The sequence below is a fragment of the Haliaeetus leucocephalus genome, unplaced genomic scaffold (assembly GCF_000737465.1).
Source record: "Haliaeetus leucocephalus isolate CR32 unplaced genomic scaffold, Haliaeetus_leucocephalus-4.0 Scaffold228, whole genome shotgun sequence".
Classification (NCBI taxonomy): Eukaryota; Metazoa; Chordata; class Aves; order Accipitriformes; family Accipitridae; genus Haliaeetus; species Haliaeetus leucocephalus.
The window spans coordinates 21,782,717-21,798,951 of record NW_010972664.1 but is presented as its reverse complement, the minus strand read 5'-3'; the positions used below and the strand labels follow the sequence as shown (position 1 = coordinate 21,798,951).

At 36.3% G+C, this 16,235-nt stretch overlaps 1 protein-coding gene across 1 annotated transcript in view; it reads right to left on the bottom strand.

The window, feature by feature from the left end:
• STXBP5L (syntaxin binding protein 5-like) overlaps positions 1–16,235 on the bottom strand; it is a 188,522-nt gene that overhangs the window by 94,787 nt on the left and 77,500 nt on the right. Inside the window, exon 5 of the mRNA XM_010567473.1 lies at positions 1,227–1,361. Coding sequence (XP_010565775.1) covers positions 1,227–1,361 — 135 coding nt within the window. The remainder of the gene's footprint in view (positions 1–1,226; positions 1,362–16,235) is intronic.

Genomic DNA, 16,235 nt, shown 5'->3' with positions numbered 1-16,235 from the left:
ATTAAGTCACATATTCCAGCAGTAATTTTTCAGCCAAAACTACTGAGCAGAGCTGAGCGAAGTCTTACAAAGGCAGGACAAACAAACATTCCAAAACTGAGAACCAGACAAAAGATTTACCAGCAGACCGTCTGAATCCTGATTACCATTTGAATCCTTGTTTTTATCTCCTTTGAAGATAAAATTAGATTTTTATGACTGTGCCTATGAAATTTGGTGGGGGCAGAAGGGAGGAAAGACAACAAGGCATCAGTTTTACTGGGGGACACAGCAATTAGTGAAAGTCAGTAATAATAGTGGGGAAAAAAAGGGAAAGGGGAGAATTTTGGAGGAAAACGGTTGCTATCAATGGGATGTCTTCTTGGGATAGAGAATTAGATCCACCACTGTAGGCCTGTAGCCCTATTCATAGATACTGACCTCTTGTTTCACTGAGCTTGGTGAATTTCAGTTTACTACCAGAGGTTACAGGTTTCTCACAACAGGAAGCAGATGTCTCAGAAACTGCATGAAATACTGAGTTTTCCTGCAGCAGTTCCTCTTACTGGAACTTCACAGAGGAAACATCAGAGAAAGATTTTTTTGTTTGTTTCTGTTGAGCGTTTTACTTGCAGGAAGCATAGATTTATCCCAGTCAGATTTTTATAGAAGTCTCTCTTGATTTCATACCTGTGACACAGGCACCGATGTTAGCCTGTCAGAGAACTGTCATTTAACAGATACTCGTTACCTTTCCTGTCATGTCATCAGGTTTTGATGAGCCTGATTTAACTCTGAAATTAGCCCTGTGTTGAGCATGTGGCTTAGTCTAGAGACCTCCAATCTCTTCTCATCTAAATGATTCTACAGTTCAATGAAGAAAAGTTCTCCTTCGAGTTTTAGGGCCAATATACTCCATTATTCTGTTCACAGCATGTTTGGAGGAGAAGGTGATCAAGCTACCCTCATAAAAATAGCAGAATCTGAATTTGTGAGATTAACGATTACCTGTATTTCGTGGAACTTCATAGTTAAACAGACTGCTAAATAACTTCAGTCTTCTCTATCATAAATCTGAATTCCTAATGTCCTGTAACAAAACACCTAATACTGCACATGCATTCGTTAAAATAAAAGGTTTTCAAAAGATTTGTTTATATTTGTAAAAACAAATTATTCTTAAAAATTAATCTTAAGACAGCTACAAAAATGACCACAGACACAAACATAAAGAAGTTTGCACTTACAGTTCTATTGCCTTGTTCCACATGATAACATATCCAGAAAGAATGAAGGACTCAATATTTACAATGTGTGTATTTCCCCTCTCTGTTCCAACATAAAGCCATTTACTCTGGAAAGGTAGATGGCAGTAAGTAATCCTGGAAAGGAAAAACAAAAAAAGTGACTGAATATCATATCAACAATATTTTTTAACACTTCTGCAAATGAAATAATCATTCTTTCCATTTTATAACTTGAGAAAAAAAGCCTGCCCAGCAGGCGCAGCATTCTGAAGAACGTGCAGGTTTTGGGGGTCATCTCCAGAACAATCATAAAAGAGAACATGAAACAAAATGGGGCCATCCTGCCTGCCTATATTAAGGGCAGGAAAAAAAAGCTGTATCACTTGAACACTGAACTAAGTTATGTTATCTCCATGAGTATGTAAATTGTACTATGATAGTATCCAAGACTCTCAAGTTAGGCTTGCTTATTTCCTTTCTTAGATTAAGCAGTTTTTCCAGTTCAACACACAGAAGTTAACAGGCATCAGCAGGATTAATGTTTTGTACAACAGAAGTGTAACACCATCATTCACACAAGAAAACATTCCCTTTTTTGGCTATCTGGGAGAGTAGGACACTAGATAAGAGCATTACCAAGTGCACTTAAGCATTGTATCATAGACACACTGAATCCTACACTCATATTATTCTTACAGAGTGATAAACCAGTGCTTCATTACCTTGGGAAGATGTCATGACAGTTTGTCACGATAATTCACAGATGATGAGTGAGTAGATTCGGGTTTCTTTGATATTATTATATAGGTATTACATACATTCAAGCAAAACTAAATCTATATGAGATAAAAATTTGCTACTGAAATATAACTGAATGCATGCTACCTACAGAGACTGAAACTTAATCTGATCTTATGGTACAGACTCATTAATTTTGAGAAAAAGCAGGTATTTGGCTTGCTATGCCATATGTTATTATATTTATCACTCAGTTCCATAAACAGGTTATTGCTAGCTTTTATATACAAACTTAACAGCTATGCAATAATTTTTATCCTTAACACCTTCTTCCCCCACAAATGTATAAACAGTATTTAATAATATACACATTTCATTTTTTTGTTCTTATGGTACAGCAATCTGTCTTAATTATAAAGAAGTGAGAGGGGTGCTGGCTGTCTTCCAGCAATTTGGCCCTCGGTCATGTAAAGTCCTCCAAGTAGAACATTTGCCACCCTTTGAATTAAAGGAGTTGTTCAATATTTATACTTATTTGACATACTTTCTGTAATTGTTCCCTGTAAGGTGCTTTCAACAAAGAAAAAGATTCCAAACAGATTCTACACAGTATTTGGATAGTTCTGCAGTTTTCCAAGTATCTAATCATGTGTCAGAATATTTAATACTGAATTCATTCAAGTGAGCAAAATTTTTTTTTTGGCGTTATGTATCACACTGGATTGAACACAGTTGGAATACGCAGTCTTCACATCCTAATTTATGGGGGAAATTATTACTGAAGCACGAATCCACAATAAGGCTTACCCTTCACAGAAATCTTTGTCTGTTGATTCAAGTGAGACTTAAATATGATATAGGCTTTGTTCTATCCACCTGCACCAGGCTTAATTTTACCATTAGTTGTCTAATTTTGGCAGTAATTCCAGTGCCTTTACTGGAAAGAGAAACAAGTTTTTCAAGAGAACTGCTTTAAGAATGGGAATTACAGTTTAGTATGCATAAATGAAACCGCCTTCAAGCAGCAACTTAATACTTATATTGTGGGTGTAATCAGATCGACAAATATCTGACAGAAAAAGTTGCAGAAGGTATATGCCACCTACGTATTCCTTGCTGGAGTCAAAGCTGTTAGCTTTATTGTTACGTTCATAACGGATGCAAAGAACAATCTGCCCTTTTAACTTTGTACTTTTACAAATGTGAAGCTGGTTTTCACATCTTTCCTGATACTTCTCCTTAAACTAGACAACTCTATTTCTTTTGCTTTCTCTTCAGACACACCATTTACTACGCTTCTAGTTAAATTCATATTTAGTCCTTTTTATTTATTTATTTATTTTTTATTTCTTGCATTTCTGTAATAGCTGTACTTTTCCTTCTTGCACTCCAAAGCATATGCATGCTTTGTTAGGTCCCAGCTCACGCAAAAACCTCCTTGGTCCCTGGTTGATAAATCCTCTTAACCACTTCACACTGATGTTCATTCAGCACTTGTTTGTAGTAAACTGTTAAATTACAGGAAGAGAAAATATTTGTGACTTTGAAAGTGTTGAAAACGTATCTTTCTAGTGACTGACAAATAACTCATGAGTTAAAAAGGGAACCCTAGTTGACTTGAATGCTGCTACCCCAAATTATTGCAGTTGTGCCATCAGACTAAGCAGGTTCAAGCCCACCTAGGACCATATTAATTTTCAGTCCTCTGATAAATCCATTCACAAGCCAGTACGGTGTACTGTGGAAAACTTGGTCTCCAAAGTGCAAGACTGAATCCAATACCCTGATTATGAATAAAGTCTCAATATCACCTCAGACACCATATGAAGCTGCTCTGATCTGCTTTTTTCCCTTTCTGAAATTTGCTTCTAGGTTATAATCTCTAGCATGTACTGCTACAACAACCATCAGACCAAATGGGTGTCTAATTTCCCAGCTACTACATGTCCTCTATTTGCCTGCCTTAGGTTTAAAATTTCAAGAACATAATGTTTCAAGAGCAAGGACCTACAGTAAAGAGAAAAATCAGACTGAAGTACTAATTACTGGCCATCAGTTACTAAACTTACTTTCCTGCTGGCCTATCTGAAATCCCAGGCACCAGTAATTACTAAGTCTGGATATATAGTATGAAGGACCTGAAGAGACATAGGTGTTGCTAAAGAATGAAGAAAATAACCACAAATTTTCCTGCTTTTTAAGCTCAGCTATTTCCTCTTAAATAATTTCATTTTGTTCTGATAGATTTATGGGACAGCCAGATAAGAAAGTATTCTGCATATTCTTCCACAATGAAAACTATCCTATGAGTCTTCATTGTTTACCCAAACTATTATTACACATTATCAAATACCACCTCTTACTATATGTGAGCTTATAAGAAAATACTATGCCCTTAGAGACAATCCAGATATGTAACAAACCTATTAGGGCATAAGGATTACTAGGCATTTTAACATGATACATTGTTAGGCTTCACCAAACAAAGCCATATGATTTTCATATTCTCAGAAAAATATGCACTGCTCTGAAGTAGTTTTCTTTTACATTCTGTAAATTAAATACAAACTGCTTTATGTATTATTGACTTTTCACTTTTACAGAAAACATTAACTTGACTTTGAGGCTTGAAAGCTTTGAAGCAAGACTCAAGATTTTTAATGAACATCTTCCATTTCAGTAAGTACCAAAATTCCATGATGATTTTTTCAAGAGAAAACAATGAAGTCTCATACTGTAGTTTTCATTGTGGATGAAAGGTATCCCTCAGTCATATATCCCACAAACAAATTAAGATGTCCTTTGATGCCTTTACAAAAACCAGTTATTAGCCAGAAAGAAAGAAAGGCTATTTTTCTTCTTACGACAGTAGGGATTGTAGTGATTTATGCCCGTATGAAGTGCTTCTGCCAAAATTTAATCAGATTGTCAATCTGACTGAGATAACATGGAACCCAATTAACAGAGACCTGAGAATTTGCTCAATGTTGACCACATAACAGAAAGTCAGCCAGAAATGTGGATATTCTACAGTCTGAGCAGCAAACCACAACATAAATCTCATTGATCATTACAAGAAATAGGAAAAAACATGGACTGATACCAAATAAGGTGTTCCTATGCTGTCAAAATGGTCTGGAACATTGTATCAGTTTTCCAAAGCATTCAAACTGCAAAACAGGATATAAAATGTAATTTAAAAAAAAAAAAAAAATCAATAGGTGCCAAATAGAACACCTAAATCAGAACTTAATAAGCAAAACCTCTTTAGCAAAACTCCTAAAAACATTTCTAAAATTAGGTAAGCAATATAAGAGAGATAATGGAATAACTTAAAGAGGCATTGTCAAAAAATTGAACCTCATTTAAGAAAGGAATATAGTCTTGACTAGCAGATCTTGAAAAGGTATATTTTTCAGAAAATCACGGTACTCTACAGTCTAACAACTCTGACCCAAAAAAACCTCACTGCATATTAGTAGAATACTACAATGTTAAAATAGACTGCTACGTTCTCTGAAATACTAGTAAAAACTCTCAGACAGCTTAAAATCATTTTTATTACACTAAACATTGCTGTAAGAAAAACTAAAGATCATTTTGAAAACACTTCTTTCTGCCTCCGCTTTGTTATCTTTGTTTTTCTATTTTTAGTATGAAAAATTTTCCTGGAACTCTCTTCCTGGTGGAGAGTGAGGCGAACTGCAGAAGGGGGAAGAATAAATTGCATTTTTGTCAAAATGATGAACAGTTTTTCCAATTTAATTATTTAATTGCTCACTCCTTGACATCAAAAGTGCAACTAAATTTATACTATGCCTTCACCCCTTATACAGACAATCTTAAAACATGGACAAGCATAGAACACGTGCAGCCCTTACGCCCAGCACTGACTGGCAGAAGGGTTCAGTTTCTCCAAGTTCCTACAAAAAACAAGCATCAGCTTGAACTCCTTCTTAGAATCCTACCAAAACAAACTACACTGGCCAGGCTCTCAGCAAAGATAGAAATCTCACCGACTTACAGAAGAAGACGACGAAACATGAAGGAGCATTAACTCGGGAACACGAGTAGCTGACAGCAAGCAAGCCCAGTAGCTGTGTGGTCCTGGCCCACCTTCTTCTCTCAGTGCTCTGTTACTATTAAGTTACAGCCACTGTCTTACACCCAATTTACAGTGCATTTTCCCACCATGGATGAGTTCAGCTGCTGAGAAAGCTGATCACCTTCTTAAGAAGGTTACACATGTCAGAAGTCTACCTTTTCTTTAGGGCGATTAAGGCTCTCCTCCCAACTCAAGGAATCTTCTCCAGCATCCTCTGGTGCTTTCAGTACTCTCCACTAATTTATGTTACTTACCTCAGCTGGTCATCACCACAAGCTGTTCTCTTGGCACTGCCACCTGATAGACTGGCCATCCTTCCTGGTACTAGCCAGTGACTGGCTGATGTTCTGTCAGGTCCTCTTTCAAAGCAGCTCTTTTTAGAGAGGCATCTGTAGCCTGTGTAGCCCTCAATGAATATTCACAACTGAGGAAAACCACTAGATAAGTCCTTCCCTTCCTTCTTGCCTTCTGCAGGACTTCTTCTCCCCAGCAATGAAAACCACAGCTGCCAAAGGTGCCTCGTGACTTTGTATACAGTCCCCTTCTCTCTCCATCAGCAAGCACAAATTATTTCCACCCAACCCTTTTTTTCCCTTCGCTACTCCCTTAATCTTTTCATATTTTTGAACAGAAGTAATATGAAAAGTCCTCACTGACATACAAGGATGACCAGACTCATCTACTGCCCCTCCTTTTCCAGTGGTCAAAAGCAGACTGGCCTTTTTGAGGGAGCTTCTGGCTAGTCAGTATTTTCAGAAAGCATAGGGTTGCTTTTCTGTCAGTTCACATGGGAATCTTACAGCTGAGATTATTGCTTTAAGTCATGAAATGCACACAAGAAGATTTAGACAGATATTCAAGCAAATTAAATTTGCAGCTGACCTGAATTGCCTAAAGAGAAGCACAGGCTAAAGCTAGAGACAACGAAGAAAAGGAGCTGTCTCCAGCAGATCAAGCAAAAGACATAAATTATGAGCTATTTGGCCTCTGGAGGCATTTACTCTTCTCCCTGGTCTATATATAAATTTAGGGCTCATCAGCTCTGTAAGACATGTAAAAGACATGTACAATAGCAGCAATCCATGCAGTCTGCCATCCATATCATGCCATGTGCTTGCAGCAAGTGGTTGGTGGTTGTGCAGTTCCCCAGATAGATGTGAGCTGGGTCTGTGCACAGTAATGATAACAGTGCTACCCCTGCAACATGGACTGGTTAAGTGCTTATATACCAGGAAGTCCTAGGAAGGCAGAAATCCAAGATTAACTCCATTATTAGGATTTCCAATGTTTAACTTAAACTTTTAGTTTAATTTACTTCAAAGTGTATGCAGTCTCTAGTGCTGATATAAGAGTACAAGAAACACTTTAAATTACTAACTGGCATGACAGAGAGTCAAATGAAAAATATAGCAGTTCAATACATCTGGACAGTTTTTCCTTTCAGGGTCTTGGTGGTACTCTATCACAACATGAAACTTTCTCCTATTCAAACTAGATTCTCCACATACCATGTAAGATCACTTCAAAAATTTATAGTAGCCCCACACATGCAGATCCTAGCAGACAGTGAATGAACCAAACATGCCTTTGAGACTGATTCTTGTGGTCCACCTGTTTTTTATAAGTGTGATTTAGTTTTAATTTAAATGAAGAAGAATCTTCTGTTTCACATGTATTTTCTATCATCATCAGTCAACATTTACTGTGAACTAAAATCAATTGGTCCTTATTTTATGTTTTAATTACTTACATAGAGGAAAGTGAAGTGGAGCTGAAAACACATCGTACATAAATTGCACTGGATCCTGGTGACAGCATAACAAAGGCATTGGAGTATTAAACCCCATTGTTATTTAGGGATATCTGAACACAAGAGGACTATCAAGGTAAATTATATTCTCAAAATACTGCATGAGCATTTCCATCGCTGGATTTTTTCCAGTTGAGTTTTACACAGACTGATCAAATATTCTTTGTTGTTTTAAGACTCTAATGCATACACTATAATTAAAGTTTATGACAGGACTGGGTAGGTGAAGAATATCTACTGAAGGGTTTTATAATTAGAACTTAGTTCCATTTTTCCATCAAATTAGTCAGGAGCTGAATGTGACTATTCTGTTTATAACTACTCAGTGAATCATCTCTAGCAATAAATTCTAGGTTACTAATGGAAGTCACAAACTATTTACAATTAAACACTGAAACAAATTATCATTTAGCTCATATGCTACTGTGCCTATTTCCTGACTGAACTATCAATACTTGTAAACAGTAGGACCACTTGGAGTCATTACTTAAGCTTAGTCCTCTTCAAGTAGTCTATAGAGATCAATGTTTTAAAGAAAGAGACAGTAAAATTAATTGCTTCACATGAGGCAATTCAATACATGTTCCTTACAAAGGAACATGAATGGAATATGGAGTCAAAGCAGTGGTAACAGTTCCTTTCTAGTGCTATGCATCTGTTTGGCAACATCCCTTACAAGTTCAGTGTCTCAGATTACTCAGCTTACCCAATCAGTTCACAGAACAGTTTTATTTGTCTTTATCTTATACTGCTTTAGCTGCAAGTATTCATTATGGTCATTATTTGCACAACAGTGGTAATTTAATCTGTGGATTGCAATATAAGAAATAAACATTTAGGGCTCCTCTCTTCTGCTTAACACAGGCCATAGGATTCCTTCAAATTAATTACTGCTTAAGCTAAAACAATTTACTAAAAGATACCTCTTAATTTAAAGAATTTCAGTGATGGCAAATTCCCTACAAATGCTGAGGTACAACAAATCAGGATTCTATCTCTAAACTACAATTTTAATATAAACATATCCTAAGCAAAGTATTCTTCTAGCTATTTGTGAATGCGCTGTATATAATTAGCAGTCACCCCCCTCCCCATTTCTATAAATTCTACTTGGAAAAAATGTTGAGAAAACATTTTGACTTTATAGTTTCATTTTAGGCAAACAGAATTAAATGATAGACACCTTACATAGTTATTTGTTTTGACAAAGCAAAAAAGCAAATTATTTAGATGTGTCAACTGGCTGGTGGTCCACTGCTGCTTTCAAAGTATTGAAGATACATGCATTTTTCATTATGTCCTTTACCCGGAATATTATACTTAAACAAGCTACAAGAATAAGAAAAAGATATACAAGAAGCAGGAAAAAAAAAAAATCTGCAAAATTTTATGAAATGCAGTTGAAAAACTATTTCTCAAGATATTTTGCTTTTGTCCCTAGCTGGGTTTCTTTTTCCTTTGGATCTATTGGCACATCCTGAAGCATCCTGATTTTTAGAAATTGGGACTAATTATTAATCCTTTAAAGTTTTAAAAACTGAAATATAAAGTACAAAGCAAAGCACTACCAATAGTATATTTGGTTTCTTTTCCTATTAAAGCAATCAAGAGTAAAAGCAGGCTGTTCCTCTGGTTCTTCAAAAGCTAGAAGTTCCTATGCAAAGCTTCTGGACAGGTGAAATAACCCTAACAAGCCTAAAGTTAGGCCCATTCTTAAATTGTGAGCTTCCTATTTCAAATGAATGTGCAATCACAACTGTAATTAATAGTTTACAGCATTCCATAAATGCTTGTTCTAAGTCACAAATACTTATGTTAACGACACAAAATGTTAGTGTAGCAACTATATGAGCATTTATAATGGGTGTTAACACAAATTATTTACAAGCAGTTAACTCAAACTTAAAAGAACCTAGAATAAATCAGAAAAGGCATGTTCAAGAATATCAGATGCATTACCTTTTATCAGATAAGTAAACCTGGAGATCTTCCTTAGATAAAGACTGAATTTATGTATTTAGATAAAAGCTTATGAGGTTACCGTGAGCACTTTACAAGGTCAGTCGAAGTATACAGCATGCAACTGGTCTTTTGGTTTTTACCAGTTTCATTTCTTATAACTAACCTTCTTACAAATCTGTAAAACATCCTGGCCTGTTCAACATGCCATAACACATATGAAAAGCCAGCTACGTGATAACTTCCTATAATACAAGATACAGGCATTTCAATTCACACCCTCGTAACCCAATGGCTATCTGCCTTAGCAGCAGCACTGCATCACGTTAACTGGCACTACTGGAGCTCCAGAACAACTTAGAAGTCACTCTTGAAATCCCAGTGTGCAAGGGGATGGCAATTTTTGTAGCCTGTGTTACTAACAATTTGTTTAATCTTCAGGATGACAGAAAATTTATTTCCTTCCTGCTAGACAAATGCACAGCAAAAAGACACCCTCTTTTGTCAACTCCCTTTTACTGTTTTGATGGTAAATTCATTGGGATGTCTTGCATGTGGGAACAGGATCACTGACAATGACAGTGGCATACCCTCCCTGGCTAGATCTTTAGTATTACATACAGTAATGCAGTAGATTGAACAGGTGTAACGTGTAGGCTTGGACCCAAGAAAAAAACAAGGAAATTATACGGAAAATCGCTTCTTTAAAAAGGAAGAGATGCTGGAAGAAACCAGCATACTTTTCATTGGCTTCCAGTTTGCTTCTGGTGCCAACTCAAGGTCATTAGACAACAAAAATGAGAACTAAAGTTCCACAAAATCAATAGAGTGAGCAAATTAATGAAACAGCGTTGGCAAACAGACTCTTGCTTTCATCTTTAGGGGAAAGACAAGGTACATGATTTTTCTCTTGTCTACTGGCTTGTGAAATCACTATTTCTTATTTGCAGTACTTTACTTGTTCTCCATTACTTTCTTTGAAGGTTAAGTAAAAATGGAGTTGTAATACCAAGCATAGTGACAGTGATAGGCAATACAGACCACAATAAGAGCCACTGAGTTTCTTAGCAATAAAAGAAAGCCAAAACACAAAGGATGGAAGAGGGAGATGATGTTCTTAAAAAGTTTTTGATTTATTTCTTTCATTGATTTTGTAGCAGCTGCATTAAAAATACCAAAATACCTAAGGGTAGAGTTTCTCTCATCCTTTCACCCAACACTGAAGCTACAAATCAAAAATACACTTTTTGCTTCCCAACCTCATAGTTTCAAAAAAGTAAACTGGGACTCAGCTCAAAGATCAAAGGTTGAAACTTGTCTTTTGCTAAACAGCTTGACTTTACATAGCTGTTAGAAAAGTACACTGAAGATATGCTAGTATTTCATCCCCTGCTTGCCGCAACATACACAAATCTGTGTTTATCCTACATTCTTACTATAATGAGTTTAAAACCTATTTTATATCAATATCGATCAAGTTATTTTGAATGACTCTCTACAATCAGGGTAAGATTGAAATACTGAAAGTTACTTCAAAGTAAAAAAAATTGCATTTTTACATGTGTATACTTTTTCAATGTATACACACTTTTTTTTCTTAATAGCTTCCATCAATTAAAATCTTGTAGACTTATTGGAGACCAGCTGTTCTCATTTGTTATGCTTCAGTAGACGGGGACTCTGTGATTAACGGTCCTTGTTTTTCTGCAATCTGTAGTCTCTCTTCTCTTCCTGCTCATGTACTGTTTAATGAGATAATCTCAACACTGACATTACTAGCTCTATTTCTGATTTACTGGAATAGCGCCCAGAGTTTATTGTGACAGAAGGAAAAGTATCCTAAATTACTGCATTGGATCCTGCTTGAAGCTGACATGTGCCTGGGCAGGAAAGGGGTGGAGTGGTTTCCAGGAACCAAATGACTTACTGCAACAGAACGGGTGTATCTTCTTCACTGCTTTAACGTATGACTGGAAATCTAATGTAACAAAGGTCAAAGGATATATCTGAACAGGACTATGAAAGATGTCTCAAAACTCTAATCTGAAAACTTCAAAAAAACAAACCCACAGAATGCCTGTAACTATACTATAAGTGTGGCAAGCTGAATATTCCAACTGATAATGTAGACTGTTTATGCTGTTTAAACTTGTTTAAATTTTAAAAGACATCTTTTTTTGCTCGTCTAATATGACTATGTATGATATGAAATACATGATGCATTTCTGTATTGCAGTATTGGACTTCTCATTTGTGATGACTAAGGCTATGAAACACGGTTGTTCAGTGTATGGCTACGTGTATGTATTTTAAATTTTGCTATCCAAACCTGGCCTTAGAGCAATTTGGCAACACAGCTGCTATGTGAAAACATCATAACGTGTTACCTTGTGTTTTCTCAAAAAAGCAGAAATCTTACTGAGAAACATGCTTTATTTTCTACAAAGCATTAGAAAGAAGCAGCACACTGCTAAGTGCATGATCTAAAGTTTTGCAGCATATAACAACACGTCTACTGCTAAGAGCTAAAGGATTTTTTTCTGAGGAAAGAAACCAACACATAAGTTACTCAGGCAGATAATCAGGGATGGCCTGATGACATAAAAATTAAATAATACAGAACATGTTTTTCTTCCCTATTCAAGTAAAAACGAAACATCACAAAGATGCTTTGCAAAATAGAATTCTGAAGACATACCTGTTTTCTCATAGAAATAAGAGAAGGAACTGGAGAGTGACACAGAGCAGAGGGGAACTGGAAAAGAGGTTTTGTCAGGCCAGAGGGCACTCTAGTCCCTGTACTGTTGTTCAGTCCTCAAATAATTGTGCTAGCTATACATTTTTCTCCTAGCAGTTCTAGCAGTCATGATGATTTCGTATGTGTGTGCATGCACATGTACACACACCTATATATGTGCAGACACATGCATATACATACAGCAAATTTATAAAGTTATTTCATTAGCTGTTATAACTAAATTTCACCTTTCAAATATTTTAACTATGCTGCATTTATAGCCACAACATTTGACCAACTACCAGCTACGAACAGTGATTTTGGTGTTTTCACAGTTGAGAAAATTCTTGTTTAGAAACCTTCGCTTGATATTTTTTCCACAGTCTCAGATCAAATCCCAAGACTCTTTTATGTATTTACGAACATAATGTCTGTAAAAAGCTTTAAATAAAGTAATAAATCAAACTAACAGATCGGGGTGGACTGAGGGAAGTAGAGGCTATCTGGTACGTTTTTAGCAATAGGGGGAAAGTAGAAGCAATTTGTTCTAAGTCATGTTTCAGGTTTTTTGGTCCTTGTGCTATTAAATACAGCTGTTATCTCTAAAAGTAATTCATATATAGCGTATCAGCCATTTTCTGTTAACCTGCTTTTAATGCACCACTGTGAGGAAAATGTGAATTGATTTGCAACTGATTGATAACCATGAATTAGAAAAACATTTGCCTTATTATTCATCATACTTTGTCATGTGTTTTCTTAAGTCCTGGATACATGCTTTTAAAATGAAAAGATATATGTAACCAATGTAACAGGGTTCCTGTTTTGAGACTCTTCTGAGTAGTTACCAAAAATCAAATTACCATATACTATGCTAATGTTATTATTGAACATTTTAAAGTCTCATTATGGAAATAGAACCTTTATGTACAGAGCTGTGTAAAAATAGATCTTAAATATCTTAAACAGCTCTATTTGCCTTCAGAGAAGTTGTTTAGCAAACAGGTATAAAAGCAGATACTGTGGCATAATGCACTTAAGGACATTTTTAATTGAAACAAAACTGAAAATAGTAGTATCGGCAGAATCCTGGTGGACTGAAAATTACTTTGGGGAAGACTCTGAAAGTCACCATTAAGAGAAGAACAAAGATTCTTAAATTCAAGGTTGGATCTGGATATAAACAGAGATCTCTTTAATATTCTAAAATGAAAAATACGACCAGGACTTCTGTAATTAGAAGAGAGTTTATTGCATCATGCACAGAAAAGAAAAGAAGTCTTGCTAATAACTGTATGGTCCAGTTATTCCTGGAAATGGCAACCAACAGATTTCTTTAGTAAACAGTCAATAAATCAAATCAAAGGTGATGTTATTTTACAGTAACATCTACCCCGGTGTAACTTAAGCATAGAGAAACCACACTAGTTTTAAACTAGCCAGCTTAAGTTCTTGCAGCACTTTCTCTGCAGTGGCACCAACTCAGATTGCATTACAAATCCCACCATAGAAGGTAAGCATAAAAAAAATGAAACCCCACAGAAATAAAAGTTAAACCATGTTGCCATCTATGATGTTGTGACCATAATATTATTACTATTTGCTCAAATATACTTAAAAATACACACTTACCAAGGTTTTGAGTTTGAAAAGGACAAATTTTGTAAAGTTATAGCAAAATAGGGAAGGTTGGTTTACCAAAGGTAAGCTATTCCAAAATATTCCAATTTTAGGAAATCTAGCATACGTCAAAATTAAATACAGCACTTATAAAAACCATTGCTATGAAATTCTGGTTTTAAGGTCTATTTTCCACTTGATTTTACCAGAAAAGGAAATATTTTACTAGCTATTTGAGGGATTCTCAAGTATTAGTTTTACAGCTGATCTTGTAATTTCGTAAGTGACCTTGATACTAATACTAATGAAACCTTTTAGGGCCACAATATTAGAGAGGAAGGACAATCTGCAGAAGTAAAGTACAAGGAATGGAATGAAATTTAAAATGCAAAGGGCAAGGCTCCAAACTTCAAAGAATAAGAACTTCCACTTCAGGGTTGGAACTCATGATACAGAAGTGATGGAAAAAAATAATTTCGATTTTGCTTGTCTCGCTTTGCTTCCACTCTTAAGGGCTTGTACTGAAAAGCAGCACATTCCATGCCAGCTAGATACACATCAGTGAAGAAGTGTAATGTGTGTATTAGTCAATCACAGCAAGACCACAAGTACTGGCAAGACAAAGCCACGTAAAAGAAGATCTTATTACGGTATGCATCAGTAAACATATTCCCGTAGAGATTACAAAAGAAAATGGTAATGTCAATGTCCACAGTGCAGATGGGAACCTATCTAGAATGCTTCCTTGTCTAATCATCAGCTCAGAGAGAACTGATATGAGAAGAAAGGCCAAAGAAAAGGCAATGAAGACACAAACTTATGAAGGAAAACACAGAACCTTGATTTTCATAGTGAAAAAAAGAATAAAGCAGGTTGTGAATAGATATGAATGAGCTGTTTAACTGCAAAAGAGAGACAAAATATTTAAAACGCATGACTGTGGATACCTGAATATCACAATAAATGGGAATAAAGGAACCATAAAGATACATTTAGTCTTGAGGCTGGAAGGTTTCTTGCCATTAGAAGGATGAAATTAGCATTGAGCAATTTTCCCCAATAGGAGGAGTAGTGAACTTAAGCTTGAATAGTTATATCACAGTGTCACGCTCCTGACTGGGAGACCACTGCATGCGGAAGAGTTAGTCATCCACAGAGCAGTTAACCTGAGTGGGCACAAGCCTGCAGGTACAATGTGGCCTTCAGGCCCAGTTGTGCAGCACGTACCCCTTGGTCTCAGGATAAACGCAGCCACCTCATTGTAAGACTGGAGCCTGCGGGAAGCTCCTACTTGGGGATTGCACCACCTGCGTGGCTCTGCCTTCATCTAACAGTGCATCAGGAAGTTTTAGTGTGAACGTCCATCCTGTTTGATAGTAGAAATAATGAACACAGTTGTTTTTGTGTAAGAAAATCCTATAATAACTTGAATGACCAAAATGGGATAACCCCACCTATGGATGGGGTCTGCACAGCCTGCTGATTGGAGGCCTGTTTGATGATGCACAACTTGGCGTTCCCAGCATCTACAGGGATGTAAGATTATCTGTTTTATTCTCTCATTCTTTATAGTGCTAGCTCTAATAAACAGCATTTTGAATGATAACTTACAGAGTCTGAGTGCCTTTCTTACTGGGACCGTAAGGGACCAGCATCTCTTGATGCAAAACATAGTCAGTGTGCTCATTATGTAAAAGGAGGTATATGAGTTGTCTGGTCTGCAACTGCAGGGAACTAGACTGAGGAGGTCCCTTCAGCTCCACTCCACTAGAAAGCCCACATATTTAAGACCTATTAAAAAGAAAATCCTGGGGATCATGTGACTCTTCATTCCGCTTTAGTGGAATTCCATAATCTCATAAATCTATCAGATCAAAACTGCTGATTCTTGGTATCAACAAGCCAATCTATGTTTTGTATTTTTGCTCTTTGTCGATGTTTAGCTAAGGCATGTTGAAGAAAAAAATCCAAAATGCTTGTGCTAGACTTCTTTTTATGACCAAGCCATTCATCATTTCAACTAGGTTTCATTGATCCTAC